Genomic DNA, 17965 nt, shown 5'->3' with positions numbered 1-17965 from the left:
TAATAGTGCTGCAATGAACATTGGGGTACATGTGTCTTTTTGAATTATGGTTTTCTCTGGGTATATGCCCAGTAATGGGATTGCTGGGTCATACAGTAGTTCTATTTTTCAGTTTTTTAAGGAACCTCCATACTGTTCTCCATAGTGGCTGTATCAATTTACATTCCCACCAACAGTACAAGAAGGGTCCCTTGGGCTTCCCTGGTGGCGCAGTGGTTAAGAATCCGCCTGACAATGCAGGTGACACGGGTTCGAGCCCTGGTCCGGGAAGATCCCGAATGCCACGGAACAACTAAGCCCGTGTGCCACAACTAGTGAGCCTGCACTCTAGAGTCCACAAGCCACAACCACTGAGCCCACATGCCACAACTACTGAAGCCTGTGCTCCTAGAGCCCATGCTCCGCAACAAGAGAAGCCACTGCAATGAGAAGCCCGCGTGCCGCAACGAACAGTAGCCCCCGCTCGCCACAACTAGAGAAAAGCCCGTGCACAGCAACGAAGACCCAACACAGACAAAAATAAATAAATATATATTTTTAAAAAAAAGACATATTAAGATTTTGCTTTTATTTTTTGCTTCCTAAAAGGTTCTAAAAATGAAAAGATCTCCCTGAGAGAGAGAGGGAGAGAGAGAGAGAGAGAGAAAGAAAGAGAGAGAGAGAGAGAGAAAGAAAGAGAGAGAGAGAGAGAGAAAGAAATGAGGAAGGAAGGAAGGGAGGGAGGGAAGGAGGAACGAAAGAAAGAAAGAAAGAAAGAAAGAAAGAAAGAAAGAAAGAAAGAAAGAAAGAAAGAAAGAAAGAAAGAAAGAAAGAGAAAGGAAAAGAGAAAGAGAAAGGAAAGGAAAGGAAAAAGGAGGGCAGGACTCAAGCAATTCTTGAACACTATATGTATCTGGTCCTAAAGCAAAGCTATAAGCTCCACCAGGAGACAGTCTATCTTATACTTCTTTTATTTTCTGTCCCATTGCTCAACACCATTCTGGGCATGGAGTAGGCACTCAATAAAAACTAGGTGGGGTTTTTTTTTTTTCCCAAATAGAAGGACAATCTGGAGAAGGTCCAGTAAAGAACCACAGGAATGATCAAAGAGATGAATAAAAGGTCCTAGTGGAAAGGTTAAAATAAATTGAAGCTGTTTAGCTTGGAGAAAAAGCAACTGAAGAACTAAGGAGTAACTTAGAATAACAACACTTGAGCTGGAAGGAATCTCAGAGATCTTCTAAGTCCAACCTTTTCCTTTCACAGATGAGGAAACTAAGACACAGGGAGAGGTTGCAACTTGCTTAAGGTAGTTTTAGGATTAAAAAAAAAATTTTTTTTTAAAGTTTCAATTTACAAGGTGAGGAGAAAATTTACCCAAGTAGCATGAACACAAATAGCAACAAAAATAGCAGTTACAATTTACTGAAGATCTCCCATATGCCCAGCACCTGTACGCTTGCTGTTTTACTTATGTTATCTCACAACAACCTTGAAAAGCTGATACTATTTTTTCCCATTTTAGAAATAAGAACACTAAGGCTCAAAGAAGTAAAGTTCATTAAGGGGTAAAACATGTATTCAGAGCTATCTTCTTTCCCCTATATCTAACTGATTTCAAAAACCTGTGTAGAGTTTTCAACAACACTGGCTCATGTACACTTAGCACCCAGATCTTAATTTCTAAATATTCCAAATATCATTCTCCAATAAAAGGAACCAGGGCTCCCGGGGGGAAACTGTTAACTCCAGGGCTAGAGCAAAGAAAATACAACATGAACCTGAAACATCTTGTGGTGCCAAGAAACAAGGAAGTGTTCAAAAAATGAAGGCACGTGGAAAGGAACTTGAAGGAGTTCTCAACAGCCAAACATGGAACAATTTGATCAACAAAATAATGAGAATAATGCATTATAACTCACAGAATAAATATCCATTAGCTCATACTGATACAAACAAAATAATTGAATAAATAAACAAATGGAGAGGAAGTGACAGCTCTTCCTTACAGTAGAATTCCAATCAAGAAATGTAGTACGCAATGATGGAATTAGAAAATGACCATCAAGCAAACACCATAGTAATGACTGTTGCAGTCAAGAACCATAAATAGAATTACCACGTGATACCACAATCCCACTTCTGCGTATATGTCCAAAAAAATTCAAAGCAGGATCTTGGAGAGATGCTTGCACACTTATGTTCATTGCAGCATTATTCACAATAGCCAAGATATGGCAGTAACCCAAATGCCCACTGACAGAAGAATGGATAAAGAAACTGTGACATATATATAGATATAGATATACAGATATAGATATAGATAGACAGATAGATAGAAAAATGGAATGTTATACAGCCTTAAAAAAGAAAGAAATCCTGCTCCCACCCCTCACCCCTGGGTGCCCACGGACCCAACAATAAACCCTTATAAGACATTTTACACAAACATTTACAAGTTGTTGTAATAAATTATTCAGCTTAGGCTGCTTCATCTTTTGTAGTTCTTGGACTTTTTCTTAATCCTTTAAAATGAACATCACTGATTGATCCTTTCAGTCACCATCTTCTAAGATCTTGGAAGTTTTGGAACATTTTTATATTTATGCAAAAAAAGGAACAAAATAGTTGAAATAAAAGTTTTTATCAAAACTCCACCTCCTGGGGCTTCCCTAGTGGTACAGTGGTTAAGAATCCGCCTGCCAGTGCAGGGGACACGGGTTCGATCCCTGGTCCGGAAAGATCCCACATGCTGCGGAGCAACTAAACCTGTGAGCCACAACTACTGAGCCTGGGCTCTAGAGCCTGCGAGCCACAACTACTGAGCCCACATGCCACAACTACTGAAGCCCATGCCTAGATCCCGTGCTCCACAACAAGAGAAGCCACCACAATGAGAAGCCCGTGCACCACAAAGACCCATTGCAGCCAAAAAAACAAAAAAAAACCCCACAACATTGTAAATCAACTATATTTCAATAAAAATTATTTTTAAAACTTCAAAAAAAGAAGTATGATGAGAAACAGGATATTTGCATAATCTCAAAGTATCTTCTCACAAGACACCTACTAATTACAAAGGGGAAAATAGTACTTTATAGTAGAGGAAGCTGACAGACACCAATCTAATAACCAAGTCATCAAAGTTAACATCACCAGTAATAACTGGCATCATGTATCCCCTGATATGACCCACTGAGAAGGAAACAATATCACTTTTGCCAAAAATGCATAGCCTCAATCTATTCTTAAGAAAATATTAGACGAACCCCAATTGAGAGACCAAAAAAAGGACATTAATGGGGAAAAAAAGTAAAATTGGAATAAGGTGTATAGATTAGTTAATAGTATCACATCAATGTTCACTTCCTGGTTTCAATAATTGCACTATGGTCATATAAGATGCTAACATTAGAGGAAGCTAGATGAAGGGTATAAGGGAACACTACCATTTTTATAACTTTTCTGTAAGTTTAAATTATTTCAAAAGCTAAAAAAAAACTTTTTAAGTAGACTCATCAAAGTATGACAGAACTTCAAGAGGTTATCTAGAAAAGACAGATTAGAGTCCAATGTCCCTAGCCTTTTGAAAATGATAATAGGATTATAGCATTGGACATTACCTTAGAGATCATCTGATACTACCACTCATCCAATGGCGGATACTTTTATGTCAAGCCCCTAACATAGCCTTCCAATCATTGCTTGAATACTTCCAGTAAAAGTAAATTTACTTTGTCAAAATACAGCCCACACATCCCATTACACCACAATCCTAGTTAATACAAAGTTCTTCCTCATTCTAAGCCAAATCTGCCTCCCTGTCAGATATGTACCTAAGGATGTCATTCTGAGGCAGAGTTTTCCAATCAGGAGAACTCAAAGATGGGAAGATGTACCAGTGAGGTAACGTCAATATGACAAAATGTCCAGTTTATTTACAATGGCTAAAATTACATCTTGTCAGCATGAGATAAACAATTTTAAGTTATTTACATGGATGCTTTGCTATAATGCCGTCCCAGAGCCTAATATAGTACCTGGTATATATTAGGTACCCAAGAAATGTTTATTGATTCAAAGAATACGGCACAAGTCAGAGATTGATATAATGAGTTCCTCCTTCCACCATGTCTGCACACACTATTTACAAACGATTTAGAACTATAGGATAAATTCTACTAAAATTTTCCAGTGCACAAAAATAAAAATAAAAATAGAACCTAGCCCAACTCTGAAAAGAAATAGCTACATAACTACCCAAAGTAGATGCCTCTTCTGCACAAGTATATTCTTCATTCATTCAACATACATTTAGTGCCTTCTCTGTGCCAGACTTAGTGAGAAGCCCAGGAAATACAGGTAAAAATAAGACATGTCCTCAGAAGGGCAAGGCTTACACACTAGCTGGAGGGAACTACTCTATATTTTAAGTATTTTAATATATTTATTTATTTAAATTATATAATATATAATTATATACATCAAAAATAATTTTTCATTGCATTAAATATGAAAAAGAAAGTGAATGGCTACAAAAGGAATTTATATAAAATGGTAATGAAAATAAATTCCCAGTAGATAAACAGAGAAATGATGTAAGTATGTAATTTTTACAAACCAGAATATAACTGATAAACAGAAAAATGCTTAACCCTGATAAAGAAATGCAAAGCAAAATAAGGTAACAGTTTTCTACCCAATTAGTTTAAATTTTTTAAAAACACCCAATTTAGGGGAGGTAATGATGAAAAACTAGTTATATAAACTTGCTGGTGGCAGTATAAATTAAAACAACTTTTTGGAGAGGAAACTGCTTATACCCTTTGACCTAGGGTACACCCTCCTAGAAGTTTATCTTTAATAAATAATTAAAAATAAGAAATACTATATAAGAATAAAATGGTAACCACATTAAAGTCTACAAAAAATCTGTAAATAATTTTAATATAAACAAAGGCTAAATAAATAACATGTAGCCATTTAAAAAATTAATTATGAAATCTATCTAACAATGTGAATAATGTCTGCTCTAATAAGTGAAAAAGCACCAGAACATAAAATTCTGTGGATATTTGTTAAGGTACCTAGGGAAAAAATTAGTACACACATACATACTTAAGGACTGGAAAAGAACCAGCAGATGTTTTCAGGTTTGAAGTCATGGGTGATTTTTATTTCCTTTATTACTAAATTATTTGTACAATTAACAAAAATCAGGAGAAAAAACTCTCAAGGAGGGTCCAAAGTAAACTACATTATAAAGAATCATGTGATCAGTGGTAAACTAAGGCCTGAAATAATTGTTCCTTGGATTCTTAGGTTCATAAAAAGGAAAAAAATAAAGAAACATTTCTTACCCCAAATAAAAGCGGTACAAAGTGGCTACAAAAAGAAAACTGAAGAAAAGTTAACTCTGAGATGAATATCTGGAAACACTCCCAACAGTAAAAGTCATCAGACTGTAGCATGGTATCCTAGGCTAAGTTCCACTGCTGGGGTATTTAGAAGCAACGCCCTAGACACCATACAGTAGGAATTAGTCCTGAGCTGGCACCACAGAGACCCAGAAGTGGTCTCATGAGGTTTTTCCATCACACAATTTGGTTGGCTAATCTATAAATACATGACATTTGCACATAAACACTAAGGTTTTTTCATACCAAGCAAAGGAATAACAAATCTTACCTGGGAAGTACCAGACAGAGCCCTGCCCCACTGTCCCTGTGTATGAGACACAAGTAGCAATCGGCTGCATACTGGAACCCACTGGGAGATGCTAATCCGGTTCCTCTAGAGAAAGAAAAAAAAATAGTCTGTCAGGAATCTCTATCAGACTCCATGTGTAGAAGGCAAAGAGTGTACCTAAGTCTAGAAATCCTGCCAGAACAGGGCACATGAAAGGAGAATTTCCAAAACAGGACTAGGACCAAGCCTCCCCATGCTCATCTCTCCAAGGATAAAAGGTACCACTGCCTACCACGGACTAGATGAATTCTGGTAATAGCTGACCCAAACTGGAGGACATGAGCTCCCTCTCAGGAAAGTAACAAAATAAACCTACTTCAGGCATTTTACAGTTAGCTTATCATTTAAATCAGAGTTTGCAATTCCTTTTCATAAACACTGATTTATAAGCTCCTCATAAAAATCCCTTTACAGTAAACAGTGCCAGGATTACCATAATCCCCAAAAGGATGAAGAAACTAGGGCTGAAATTTTTAGGGTGGGAAAACACACTTGGGCAATTTGATTTCCAAGACAAAGAGAGATTAAGTGGCTGTTAGAGCTATGACTGAGGTCCAATTTTTCCCTCTGGCATTAATTGACCTCAAAAAGGTCTCTGGACTAAATGAGCATGGATCCAGGAGTTGGATTAGTTAAAGGTTAGGCTGGAGAAAGGAGGAGCTCTACCTTGCTAAATGAGAAGCCTGCTTTACTCTATGAACCTGAAATACAACCCACTGTATAAATGGCATCCACGTACACAGCACTGGAAATCTCTATTCTAGAAACCAACTCTGGGAGATCAATGGGTTTCTTTCACTTGGCCTGTAGACCTTATAGGGCCATAATGAGGACTGGATATACCAAACTGTCTGAAAACACTTTGCCAAGCATCAACTACAATAGTAGGAGTCAAAGATCCGGATCCTAGTTTAAACTCAGCTACTTTAATATAATCTTTGAAAGTAATTACACCTTTATGATACTCAGTTTCCTCTTAACAAATATTAGTAATACTTACAAGCACTTACTATGTGCCAGGTATTTTTCAGGTACTTTACATATATGAACTCATTTAAACCTCATAATCACCACCCAATGACTTAGGTATATTGTTATTATCCCATGTATGTGGATAAAGAAATGGAAGTATGGATAAGATAAGTAACTTCCCAAGGTCACATGGTTAATAAATGGCAGGGTTAAGATTTGAATCCAGAAAGCCCAACTCCTGGATCCATGCTCATTTATGGGATGAAAGGGTAAAGGAAATATCCCCAAAGTCCCTTCTATCTCTACCACTCTATGACCTAGTCTTGAACCAATTAAAATACAGCATAATACTATGGGAAGAGTCCTGTACTTGGAATCAGAAAGCACTGATTTGACTCTTGGCTCCCCTGTCAGTGAGCTATGAGCCTTTGTTGCCTCTTTCATAAAATAAATAAAAATCCCTACCTCTCAGGATTTTAAGGAAAAAAAATGTCCTTTGCAGTATGTCCAGCTCAATAAATATTAAGTTGAATCTGAATCTCCATTTCCTCATGAGTAGGCAGGAAGGGCCAGGGGTAAGGGGGAGAAAGTATTAGAATTTTAAACCTAGAGATGCTTTCTAAAGTTGTGTAACTGTTTCTAATAGGCTACTCATAGCAACTTATGTTTCAAATTAAAAGTAAAGCTTAAAAATAGGATTTTATTTCAGCTGAGGTTTGACCTGTTGGGATTGTTTTCAAATGAGATACAATTACTGGCTTCTTGTTTACTAACAACTGACACATTTACCAGAATCATTCGATGTCAGATGTTCCTTTCCTAAAAATGTAAATACCGTGCTAAGATGAAACTTCAGCAGATTCAGGCCCAAAGAGGTGGGGGGTGGGGGGAAGGTAAGAGGAAATTACAAGTAGGAACAATGCAAACTTTTGGAAGATTTTCTGAAGAATTTCATCATATTTTTTCCAATGTCAATAAGAATTTTCTCTGTAGCATTTGACTCTACTTGGTCTCATGCCAATACTTTAAATCACTTCTATTAGAAGAAAGTAGTAATCAGCTGCTCTTTTCTTTCCTTCTCCAATCCGACAACAACAATTCTTTGTCGAATCCTTAATTGAAACTGAGGTGTAGCAGAAAGGGTCTCTGAATCTCAAGCCTACCATTAAATAGCTGTGTGACCCTGAACTAGTTACTCAAAACTCTGGACCTCCATTTTCCCTTACCTAAAAGTGGGAATAATAAAACCTACCTCACAGAAGCGTCCCAAGGACCACCTGTAAAAGCACTTCAATAACAGTAAAACACACACACAAAAGCTTCACTATTGCTGTTAACAACTGTTACTGAATTATGTAAGTAAACTCCTCTTTCCCCAGCAAACTGTCACAGCAGCAAGAACCATTTTCTTAAAATATTGCTTTGAACCTGGAATTCCCTTTCTCAAAAGCTTGCAGTGCCTCCAAGTGTCTCTGTAGTCAAACTTAAACACCTGATCTTTACCAACTGGACTCCAACCCATCAATATACTTACATACTCTGCCTTGCATTCTCCACTCAGCAGTTCCAAAACCTGACTCATACTCTCTGGTTTGAGAATTACTGCTCTTCTCCACACAAGCTAATCCCCTTGGAGTTCCTCTGGGACTCTCTTCTTCACTCCTACCCAAAGCATGAGCTCATTTGCTTCAACCTAGACTCCAGGTTCTGGTTCTACTGATTCTACTAAGTCCTTTTTCCTTCCCACCTCTCCCAACACTTCATTTATAAATATATATCAATAAATCTGTGGAAGTACTTATCATCCTCTTATAGGTACTAATACATTAGGTCTATAACAATTAGCAAACCTCAGTTCTCCCAAGTTCAGAAAAAAATTCCAGTGGTTAAAATCATTGCTTTAACTTAGGATAGTATAAACACCATTACTCAGTGGGAACTGGCCTTATCGTCCTTTTGCCTCACCAACACTTCAACCAAAATTTTAAAGATAAGTTTTATGTTTGTATTTCCTGTGCATATTGTGATTTGCAGGTGATTTTACACTGTATTTCAAAATATTCTCACAGATCAGCTCTTTTTGTGACTACACTTTAATCAGTCCACTGACCAGACTGTTTCTTCATGTGGTTTTTAAGATACATAGTATTTTCCTTTGCTCACCCATGAGCTGGAAAAGGCTTTACAGGTAGTCAATTGTCCTATTCCCCATAGTTATGTTTTACAAAGTGACCGCAAACACTAAGCTAGCAAACACTGAACCATTGCTCCTAGGGGAAAAATACAGGGTTATGTTCCTGCAAGCCTCTGGTCACAACATTTTCATCAACCAAATACATGACCTTGTTATTTGTGTTTCTGTTTAAAGACACCTTATTTAATATGTTGTTGATTCATTAACATTGAACTCACAGCCAATAGCACTAACTCGCTCCTGAACAAAACTTATCTAACACACAAATTTTCTCCACAAGAAACATCACAGCCTTTTTGCACTTAGCAGCACTAGACAGCACTTCAGCACTACACCTGGGGGCCATTTTAAACAGGGAAATCACCAACAAAAGCACAAAAATGCAAAAAACATGACACTAAATAGACCATGAGAAGGATACTTGTTTACAGCATAATAGCTGAAACAAGAAGTCAGAGTATCACCTCAGCCAGGAATATGCATGTTGCAGTTCAAATTTTTCACCCCTCTGCACATGTCCACAAATGACTGCAAAAGCACCAGGAGTATTGATTTGGGTTACAAATAAATTTTAGCAAGTATGTGAATTCACAAATACAGGAAGGATTTGAGCAAATCAGTAAATATATTAAGGATGAGGGATCAGGTTTCTATCAGAGAAAGGAGTTAACAAATATGAAAAGGCAAAAGGATAGAATAAACCCTGTGCTATTGGGTTGGATTTAGAGTAACTGGTATAAGTTTTTAATATACAGAGATAAATAAAGAAATCAACATATGTGTGTTTATGTATATGTATACACATACATATACTTCCTACTCCTGTACTGATAGGGCCTGTAAGCAATGACACCCCAGTTGCAATGACAACATGTAGCATCCAAACTTGGTTTCTAAATAGTAGTATTCACTGAAAGGAACTAGTCTTCTCTGGAGAAAAGTTGACTCCTGAATGGGGTTGAAGCTCCTCAAACCTTATTCACAAAGGTCTGGAATTATTTGATCTGTCTAGCAGTTCCTTGGAAGACTCCATCCGTCTTGGAACTCCTCCAGTATGAAAACCATTTTCCCCAGGAGCTCCCCAGGAGCGTTAGTGGAAAACAAATAGAGGCAATTGTTTAACTTTGTGGCTGCCTGAGGCAGTGGATAATACTTGGGGAAAACAATAGGCTAACCAAAAAGTTTAAAAGGAAAATCAGAGGAATGAGATATGCATAGGGACCTTGAAAAACTCTGACATATTCCTGGGAATTTGAAGGCCATGCAGATGCACAGGTTTGTGCACATGCCCAGAACAGGAAAGACCTGAGACTGCTCTAAGCTCTCATCTGTGGTTGACCTTGAGGTGCTTCGCAAGCAGGAAGTGAAGGTTAAGGCAGAACTGTCAAATGACTGGCAGAAGGATGAAGGCATGCTCCAAAATGCACACAGAGCCGCTCAACAAATACTGAGAGACTCACTGGTTCCAGGTATTTAAGGAAATCTCCATCCAATCATTACTTCACCACTAAGCTAACTGGTCTGAGACCACACGACAAAGAATACAGACTTTACAGAATTAATTCAGAAAAGTCACTAAACAGAAAAATAACAACAAACTCTGGGAAAAGAAAGTCCTGATTTCCAGAGGTGCCACATTATATTATTTAAAATGTTTAGTTTTCAACAAAAACTTATGAAACATGTAAAAAAACAAAAAAAGCATGGTCAAAACAAGGGAAAATTTAAAAATCAATAGAAACTGTCCCTGAGGAAGCCCAGACATTAGACAAACCAGACAAAGACTTTGAACCAGCTATTTAAAAATTTTAAGATCTAAAGGAAACCATGACTAAAGAACTAAAGCAAAGCATGAGAATGGTATCTCACCAAATAAACAATATCAATAAAGAAAGAAATTTTACAAAAAGCCAAACAAAAATTCTGGAGTTGAAAAGAACAATAAGGGACTTCCCTGGTGGTGCAGTGGATAGGACTCTGCACTCTCAATGCAGGGGGCCTGGGTTTGATCCTTGGTCAGAGAACTAGATCCCACATGCATGCTGCAAGTAAGAGTACACGTGCCACAACTGAGGAGCCCGCAGGCCGCAACTAAGGAGCCAACAAGCCACAACTAAGGAGCCTGTGAGCTGCAACTAAGGAGCCCATCTGCCACAACTAAGACCCGGTGCAAGCAAATAAATAAATATTTTTTTTTAAAAATTTTTTAAAAAGAAAAGAACAATAAATAAAATTAACATTTCACTAGAGAAGTTTAACAGCAGATTTGAGCAAAAGAAAGAATCAGTGACCTTGAAGATAGATCAATTGAGATTATCCAGCCCAATGAACAGAAAGAAAAAAAAAATGGAGAAAATTTAATGGAGTCTCAGAGACCTACCAGCAAACGTATCTACACCATCAAACATACCAACACATGTATAATGGGAGTCTCAGACGGAGAGGAGAGAAATAAGGAACAGAAAAAATATGTGAAAAAATACTTGCAGATGGGACTTCCCTGGGGGCGCAGTGGTTAAGAATCCGCCTGCCAATGCAGGGGCACGGGTTCGATCCCTGGTCTGGGAAGATCCCACATCCCACATGCCACAGAGCAACTAAGCCCATGTGCCACAACCACTGAGCCTGCGTGTCACAACTACTGAAGCCCACATGCCTACAGCCCACGCTCTGCAACAAGAGAAACCACCACAATGAGAAGCCCGCACACCGCAACAAAGAGTAGCCCCTGCTCGCTGCAAGTAGAGAAAAGCCTGTGCGCAGCAACGTAGACTCAATGCAGCCAAAAATAAATTAATTAATTAATTTTTAAAAGACTTTAAAAATGGTCCACATCAAAAAAATCTTTAAAAAAAAAAAACTACAATGAGATTATCCTCTCACACCCATTAAGATGGCCACTATAAAAAAAAAAAAAAGAAAGAAAGAAAATAAGTGTTGGAGAAGATGTGGAGAAATTGAAACCCTTGTGCTTTGTTGGTAGAAATGTAAAATGGTGCAGCTGCTATGGAAAACAGGATGGCGACTGCTCAAAAAGTTAAACACAGAATTACAATATGATCCAACAATTCTACTTCTTAGCACATACCCAAAAGAAGTAACAACAGGGACTAGAACAAATATTTGTACACCCATGTTCATGGCAGCACTATTTGGCAATAGCCAAAAGGTGGAGGCAACCAAAGTGCCCATCAACAGATGAATGGATAAATGAAATGTAGTATATGCATACAACAGAATATTATTCAGCCTTAAAAAAAAGGAAATTCTGTCATGCTACAACATGGATGAACTTTGAGGACATTATGTTAAGTGAAATAAGCCAGTCACAAAAGAACAAACACTGTATGATTCCACTTATATGAGGTACCTAGAGTAGTCAAAATCATAAAGACAGAAAGAATGGTGGTTGCCCAGGGCTGGGTAGAGTGGGGCATAGGGATTTGTCTTTTAATAGGTACAGAGTTTCAATTTTTGAAGATGAAAAGAGTTCTTTGGATGATGGTGGTGATGGCAGCACAACAATGTGAATGTACTTAATACCACTGAACTGTACACTTAAAATTGGTTGAAATGGTAAATTATGTTATGCATATTCTACTACAATTTTTTTTAAACTCCAGTGTGGCTTTCTGCAATTTATACTACTATCAAAGAAAAGTAAAAATTATTACCAATGTCAAAACAGCTCATAAAACCATAAAAAAGTCCCAGTGCACTGCTCAAATGTCCAGTTCCTCTGCTAGATCTACTCAGCAATAGCAGTGTTTCAGTTTACTCCTCCTTCCCAAACCCATCCTTAGAGAAGCGTAAAAACTGGTCAAAAAGACAGAAAGAGGAAGAAATAAGGGGAGACTAATGAGAATGTTTCAGGAATACTACTTCTCGGTGGTTCAATTTTCTTGTCTGCAAAATGGGGGAATAATAGTGCCTACCTTTTCAAAGGGCTGTCGTAAGGATTTAGCAAGTTCACACACATAAAGTATTTAAGAGTGCTTACCACATGGTAAGTGCCCTATAAATGTTACCTATCAATATTATTGCTAGAGAAATCTCAACATTTTTGTTTCAACTACAACTTATATTTCAGCTCTCTCTCCTGAACACCAAATATCCAGCTGCAAAAACAAAAACCAACAACAACAACAAAACACAAACAAAAAAACCCCAAAAACTCCAGCTAGATTTTCTCAGTGAAGAACACTGCTATTAACTCAGTCATCCTAGGCTGACCTGGGACAAGCTGTTAGACTCTTCCCTCTTCCTCATCCTTAACATCTAATCTCTCATCAAGCTCTGTAGACCTCAATACCTCTTGCAACCATCCCTTCTTCTGTAACCACACTGTCCATCTCCCACTTAGTACAGGCCTTCCTCACTTCTTCCAGGATTACTTTAGTTTCTGACTGGCCTTGGGGACTCTAATCTCAGCCCTCTCTGACTGATCCATCTGTTATATCCACCCCTGTTACAAGGATCTATTAGAACAAAAATCTATGTTTTTTGTTTACTATGTTGACTTTTTTTTTACTTTTTTATACTAATTAAAAATTTTAAATTTCAATTTAAAAATGAGAGAAGGAACAAAGTGTTCCCCTGATCAATGGTGGCTGGAAGCAGGGAGAGCAACACAAGGATTGCAAAAGGGCGCAAAGAAATTTTGGGGAGTGACGGATATGTTCCTTATTTTTATTATGATTATGACTTTTCAGGTGTATACCTGTGTCAAAACTTATCAAATTATACAATTAAATAAGTGTGATTTACTGTACATCAATTATTCCTCAATTTTAAAAATTTAAATAAGAAAAAAAACAAGAGTAAATGCATCAAAAAAACCTTTAAAAATAAATCTTCCCTTCGTTTAAAATACTTCAATGGCTGCCCTCTGCCTCAAGATAAATCTCCAACCCCTAACTATGACATGCAAGGCAATGTCTCCTCTACTGCCATTTCCCCACAAGTGCCCCTGAGTCCAGCCAGAGAGATTTACTTAGAGCGCCTTTGTTGTCTAGCATAGTAGCATAAGCTAATGCTTCTCCTCTATTTCCTTTCCCGTATTCCCCATCTAATGCTCCCTCATTTAGTTTAAGTATCTAAATGCTTGTCCTCAGGCTGGGTTAGGTGCCTTTCTACTCTGCTACCATAGTACCTAGTTAAGACTTCTATCACAGCATTTCAAGAATTGTTATCAGTAGTTTTCTTTTCTGTCTCTGCTATTAGATTATAAACATGAGAATAAGTTCTATGTTTTTCATCCTCAGTCCCTTGGAGAGTTCCTAGAATGCAGTAAACACTCAAAATAGTCGCTGAATTAAAAGGAAGGGAAAAAAAGCATTTAAAATGTCACTTGTATCAATTGATTCTCTCATCAACCCTATCAAACTTACCCTTAAGAAAATCTGAGGCTCAGAGAAGTTAGGTGATTTGCTTAAGGCTATACCCATAGTAAGTAATGGGGCCAAGCTTTCAAACAAGGCTCTTCTGACTCCTAGATAGGTGCATTTTCCTGTATTTGTGAATTCCTCACAGTGCCTAACCCTAACGCCTCTTCAGCATAGGTGATCAATAAATATCTGCTACTTTCATGTTTACTGTAACTCTCTAGTCCTAAGGGAGTTTCTGTTGCTTTGTCACACATTACAACATGATAAGAAGACTTCAAAGAATTACAGTATACAGTATAAAGTGAAAGTGACTTCCCTTACCTAATCTTGCTTTCTACCTAAAAAGATGAATAGAAAGGGATAAATGGGGGGTAGAAAAAGATTCAACTAATAGAAGGCAGTTAGAAAGGTGGTTTCACTGCATGCTACCAACTAAGAAGAAATGATCCTGTAACCATCCACACGCTCAGTGGCATGCTCAGCTGGGGCAGCCACTAACTTCCAAGACAAGTCAAGGTATTCATTTCAGATCTACGGCCCAATAAAATTCTCATCTTTCCCCCCTAAAATGTCTATCTTAAAAACACCTAGGGGGCTTCCCTGGTGGCACAGTGGTTGAGAATCTGCCTGCCAATGCAGGGGACACGGGTTCGAGCCCTGGTCTGGGAAGATCCCACATGCCGCGGAGCGACTCGGCCCGTGAGCCACAATTGCTGACCCTGCGCGTCTGGAGCCTGTGCTCCGCAATGAGAGGCCGCGATAGTGAGAGGCCCGCGAGGCCCGCGCACCGCGATGAAGAGTGGCCCCCACTTGCCACAACTAGAGAAAGCCCTCGCACAGAAACGAAGATCCAACACAGCCATAAATAAATAAATAAATAAATAAATAAATAAATTTTTTAAAAAAAGAAAAAGAAGACAATTTCAGTTTCAGACCCGATTATTAACAAAAAACAAACAAAAAACCTAGGATGGGACTTGCCTGGTAGCACAGTGGCTAAGAATCTGCCTGCCAATGCAGGGGACATGGGTTCAATCCCTGGTCTGGGAAGATCCCACATGTCGCAGAGCAACTAAGCCTGTGCACCACAACTACAGCGCCTGTGCTCTAGAGTCCACGAGCCACAACTACTGAGCCCACGTGCCACAACTACTGAAGCACGAGCACCTAGAGCCTGTGCTTAGCAACAAGAGAAGCCACTGTAGTGACAAGCCTGTGCATCACAACGAAGAGTAGCCCCTGCTCACAACTAGAGAAAGCCCGCACGCAGCAACGAAGACCCAACGCAGCCAAAAATAAATAAATTAATTTAAAAAAAAAAAAGCAACACACATCTAGGAGGCGGACTTCCCTGGTGGTTCAGTGGTTAAGAATCCACCTTCCAATGCAGGGGACACAGGTTCAATTCCTGGTCGAGGAACTAAGATCCCACATGCAGCAGGGCAACTAAACCCATGCACCGCAGCTACTGAGTATGCGAGCCACAACTAGAGAGAAGCCTGCGCACCGCAACTAAGACCCAACACAGCCAAAAAAATAATAATGATAAAAATAAATAAATATTTTTTTTAAAAAACAAAACACTTAGGAGGGAATTCCCTGGTGGTCCAGTGGTTAGGACTCTGCGCTTCCACTGCCAGGGGCCTGGGCTCGATTCCTGGTCAGGGAACTAAGATCCCACAAGCCGAGCACCATGGCCAAAAAAAAACACTTAGGACATCCTAGTTGCCATTTCCTCAGCAGTCCTCAGATCTGAATCAGTTCCTGCCCCGGCATCAACAATTACTTCACCAAGTGACTTTCTGTAGGTTACAGGAGCTACTCTTCAAAAAAACTTTTACTACGCAACAATAGAGGGCACTGCACTTTGCTAGGCTGACAAGGTATACAAGAAGTAAAATCACAGGCCGTGTATGCCACATATAAAAAGATTAGACACAAATATTTCTAATATCACAACTCAAAAGAAAGCTAGAGGCAGGAATACACAGTGTCTGCTATGAAAACAATCTCCTTGACCCAGTTTTTGAAAGACTTGATAAAATTATAAACTCTACTATCCCTCCATGATTAGGACCCAAGCTCTGTATCCTCCTAACTTTTGTTCTCTTTAATTTCTATAAGTCAGAGTCAGCTAGAAGTTCAGGATTGAATCACAAGAGGTGCAGCAGCTTCCCATATGGGTGTTAATTAGTCGACTAGTTCTTCGTCACTTATCTCATTCCTTCAACAAATCTTTATTGAACACCTATGATGTGCCAGACACTGTGCTAGGCAGAGTGAAAACGACAGATATGACCCCAGTTCTCGTGCAGCTTTCACTCTAATAGCCTTTAAGAGTATTCCACTTAACTATACAGTTAATAATTAATCTACTGATCTCTGAAACAAACCCAAAGAACGTCAGAATCCCAAAGACCTGCAGATTTACGTCCTCGCTTTGCCCATAGGAACTCTGAAGCCCAAAAGTGACTTGCCCAAGGTCACCCTGAGCATTAGTGACAGAACAGGAACTAGAACCCGGGTCTCCCGAAACTACAATCAGTGCCCCAATCGCTGCCTCTCTCCCTGAGGGGAAGGAGTCACAGGTGGTGACCAAGGAAAAGCAAGCTTCGTCAAATTTATATCTGACGTCAGTCTCACGCCTTCTCCAAAGAGGGGGAAGCCACGGCCAAACCGAGGGTCGGGGGAAGTGGGAAGCTGCCTCAGTTTCCCCGCAGAGATGCGGCGGCGCAGCCTCGCTACCGCACAGGCTCCGCTCCTGCACTTCCGTCCAGTTGCTCCCGCCCCGCCCTCTCCGACTCCAACCCGGAGGCCCGGTGGGCGACAGCACAAAATCACTCCTTCACTCACAAGCACTCGCACCAGCAACGCCATGTTTCTCGACAACCATTTCCGGGTGAAAGGTGGGCTTCCGGAGTCCCCGCTACAACCACCCCTCCTCTAGGTCGTCTTTTCGCCGGCGGATGCCCTGCAACGGCGGCGCAGGCGCACAGAGGTTGCTGCGCACACGAGCGCGCGCTTCCGCCGCTGTGCCCGAGGAGGCAGGGCCTGGGGCGCGCGCCTCCCGCTCTCCTTAGTCTCCGCCAGACACGTCGCAGAGGCTCAAGTCATCGCAACACCTGTCCTCTTTGACCTCTGCCTCGGGCTTTTCATAGCTCTTTCATTAACCTACCTCACCCAGCCTCACTCTTCAGCACCACCTTGTCGGAGTCCCTCTTTCCCAGACTCTGTCCCCTCAAGGATTCCCCCCTTTTCACCGATGGTTGAAAAGAGCAGAATCCTGGGAGATTCCTAGCACTTCTGGACTCCCTAAGGGACTTCCCTGGTGGTGCAGTGGTTAAGAACCCGCCTGCCAATGCAGGGGACGAAAGTTCGAGCCCTGGTCCTGGAAGATCCCACATGCCGCGGAGCAACTAAGCCCGTGCGCCACAACTACTGAGCCTGCGAGCCATAACTACTGACCCCACGCACCTAGAGCCCGTGCTCCGCAACAAGAGAAGCCACTGCAATGCGAAGCCCATGCACCGCAATGAAGAGCAGCCCCTGCTCGCCCGCAACTAGAGAAAGCCCGCGCGCAGCAATGAAGACCCAACCCAGCCAATTACTGGAAAAAAAAAAAAGACTCTCTAAAACGAGCCTGAGAAAGAGTAGGAGGAGGAACACAGGGCATGGCTGAGTCCTG

The 17965-nt window shown here is 40.0% G+C and overlaps 1 protein-coding gene across 3 annotated transcripts in view; it reads right to left on the bottom strand.

The window, feature by feature from the left end:
- Nucleotides 1-17246, bottom strand: part of UQCC1 (ubiquinol-cytochrome c reductase complex assembly factor 1) — a 94485-nt gene extending 77239 nt beyond the window's left edge. Inside the window, exons 1-2 of one of the 3 annotated variants that reach the window (XM_068565676.1) lie at nucleotides 17134-17246; nucleotides 5668-5772 (exon numbers count right to left, since the gene is read on the bottom strand). In XM_068565676.1, the coding sequence (XP_068421777.1) occupies nucleotides 5668-5772; nucleotides 17134-17157 (129 nt within the window). In that variant the 5' untranslated portion in view covers nucleotides 17158-17246. The remainder of the gene's footprint in view (nucleotides 1-5667; nucleotides 5773-17133) is intronic. The other 2 variants (XM_068565675.1, XM_068565677.1) reach the window with 2 other exon arrangements.
- Nucleotides 17247-17965: the final 719 nt, after the last annotated feature.

Source organism: Eschrichtius robustus, chromosome 16 (assembly GCF_028021215.1).
Source record: "Eschrichtius robustus isolate mEscRob2 chromosome 16, mEscRob2.pri, whole genome shotgun sequence".
NCBI classification, from domain to species: Eukaryota; Metazoa; Chordata; class Mammalia; order Artiodactyla; family Eschrichtiidae; genus Eschrichtius; species Eschrichtius robustus.
The sequence above is the reverse complement of the archived record's forward strand: the minus strand, read 5'-3'. Positions and strand labels throughout refer to the sequence as shown.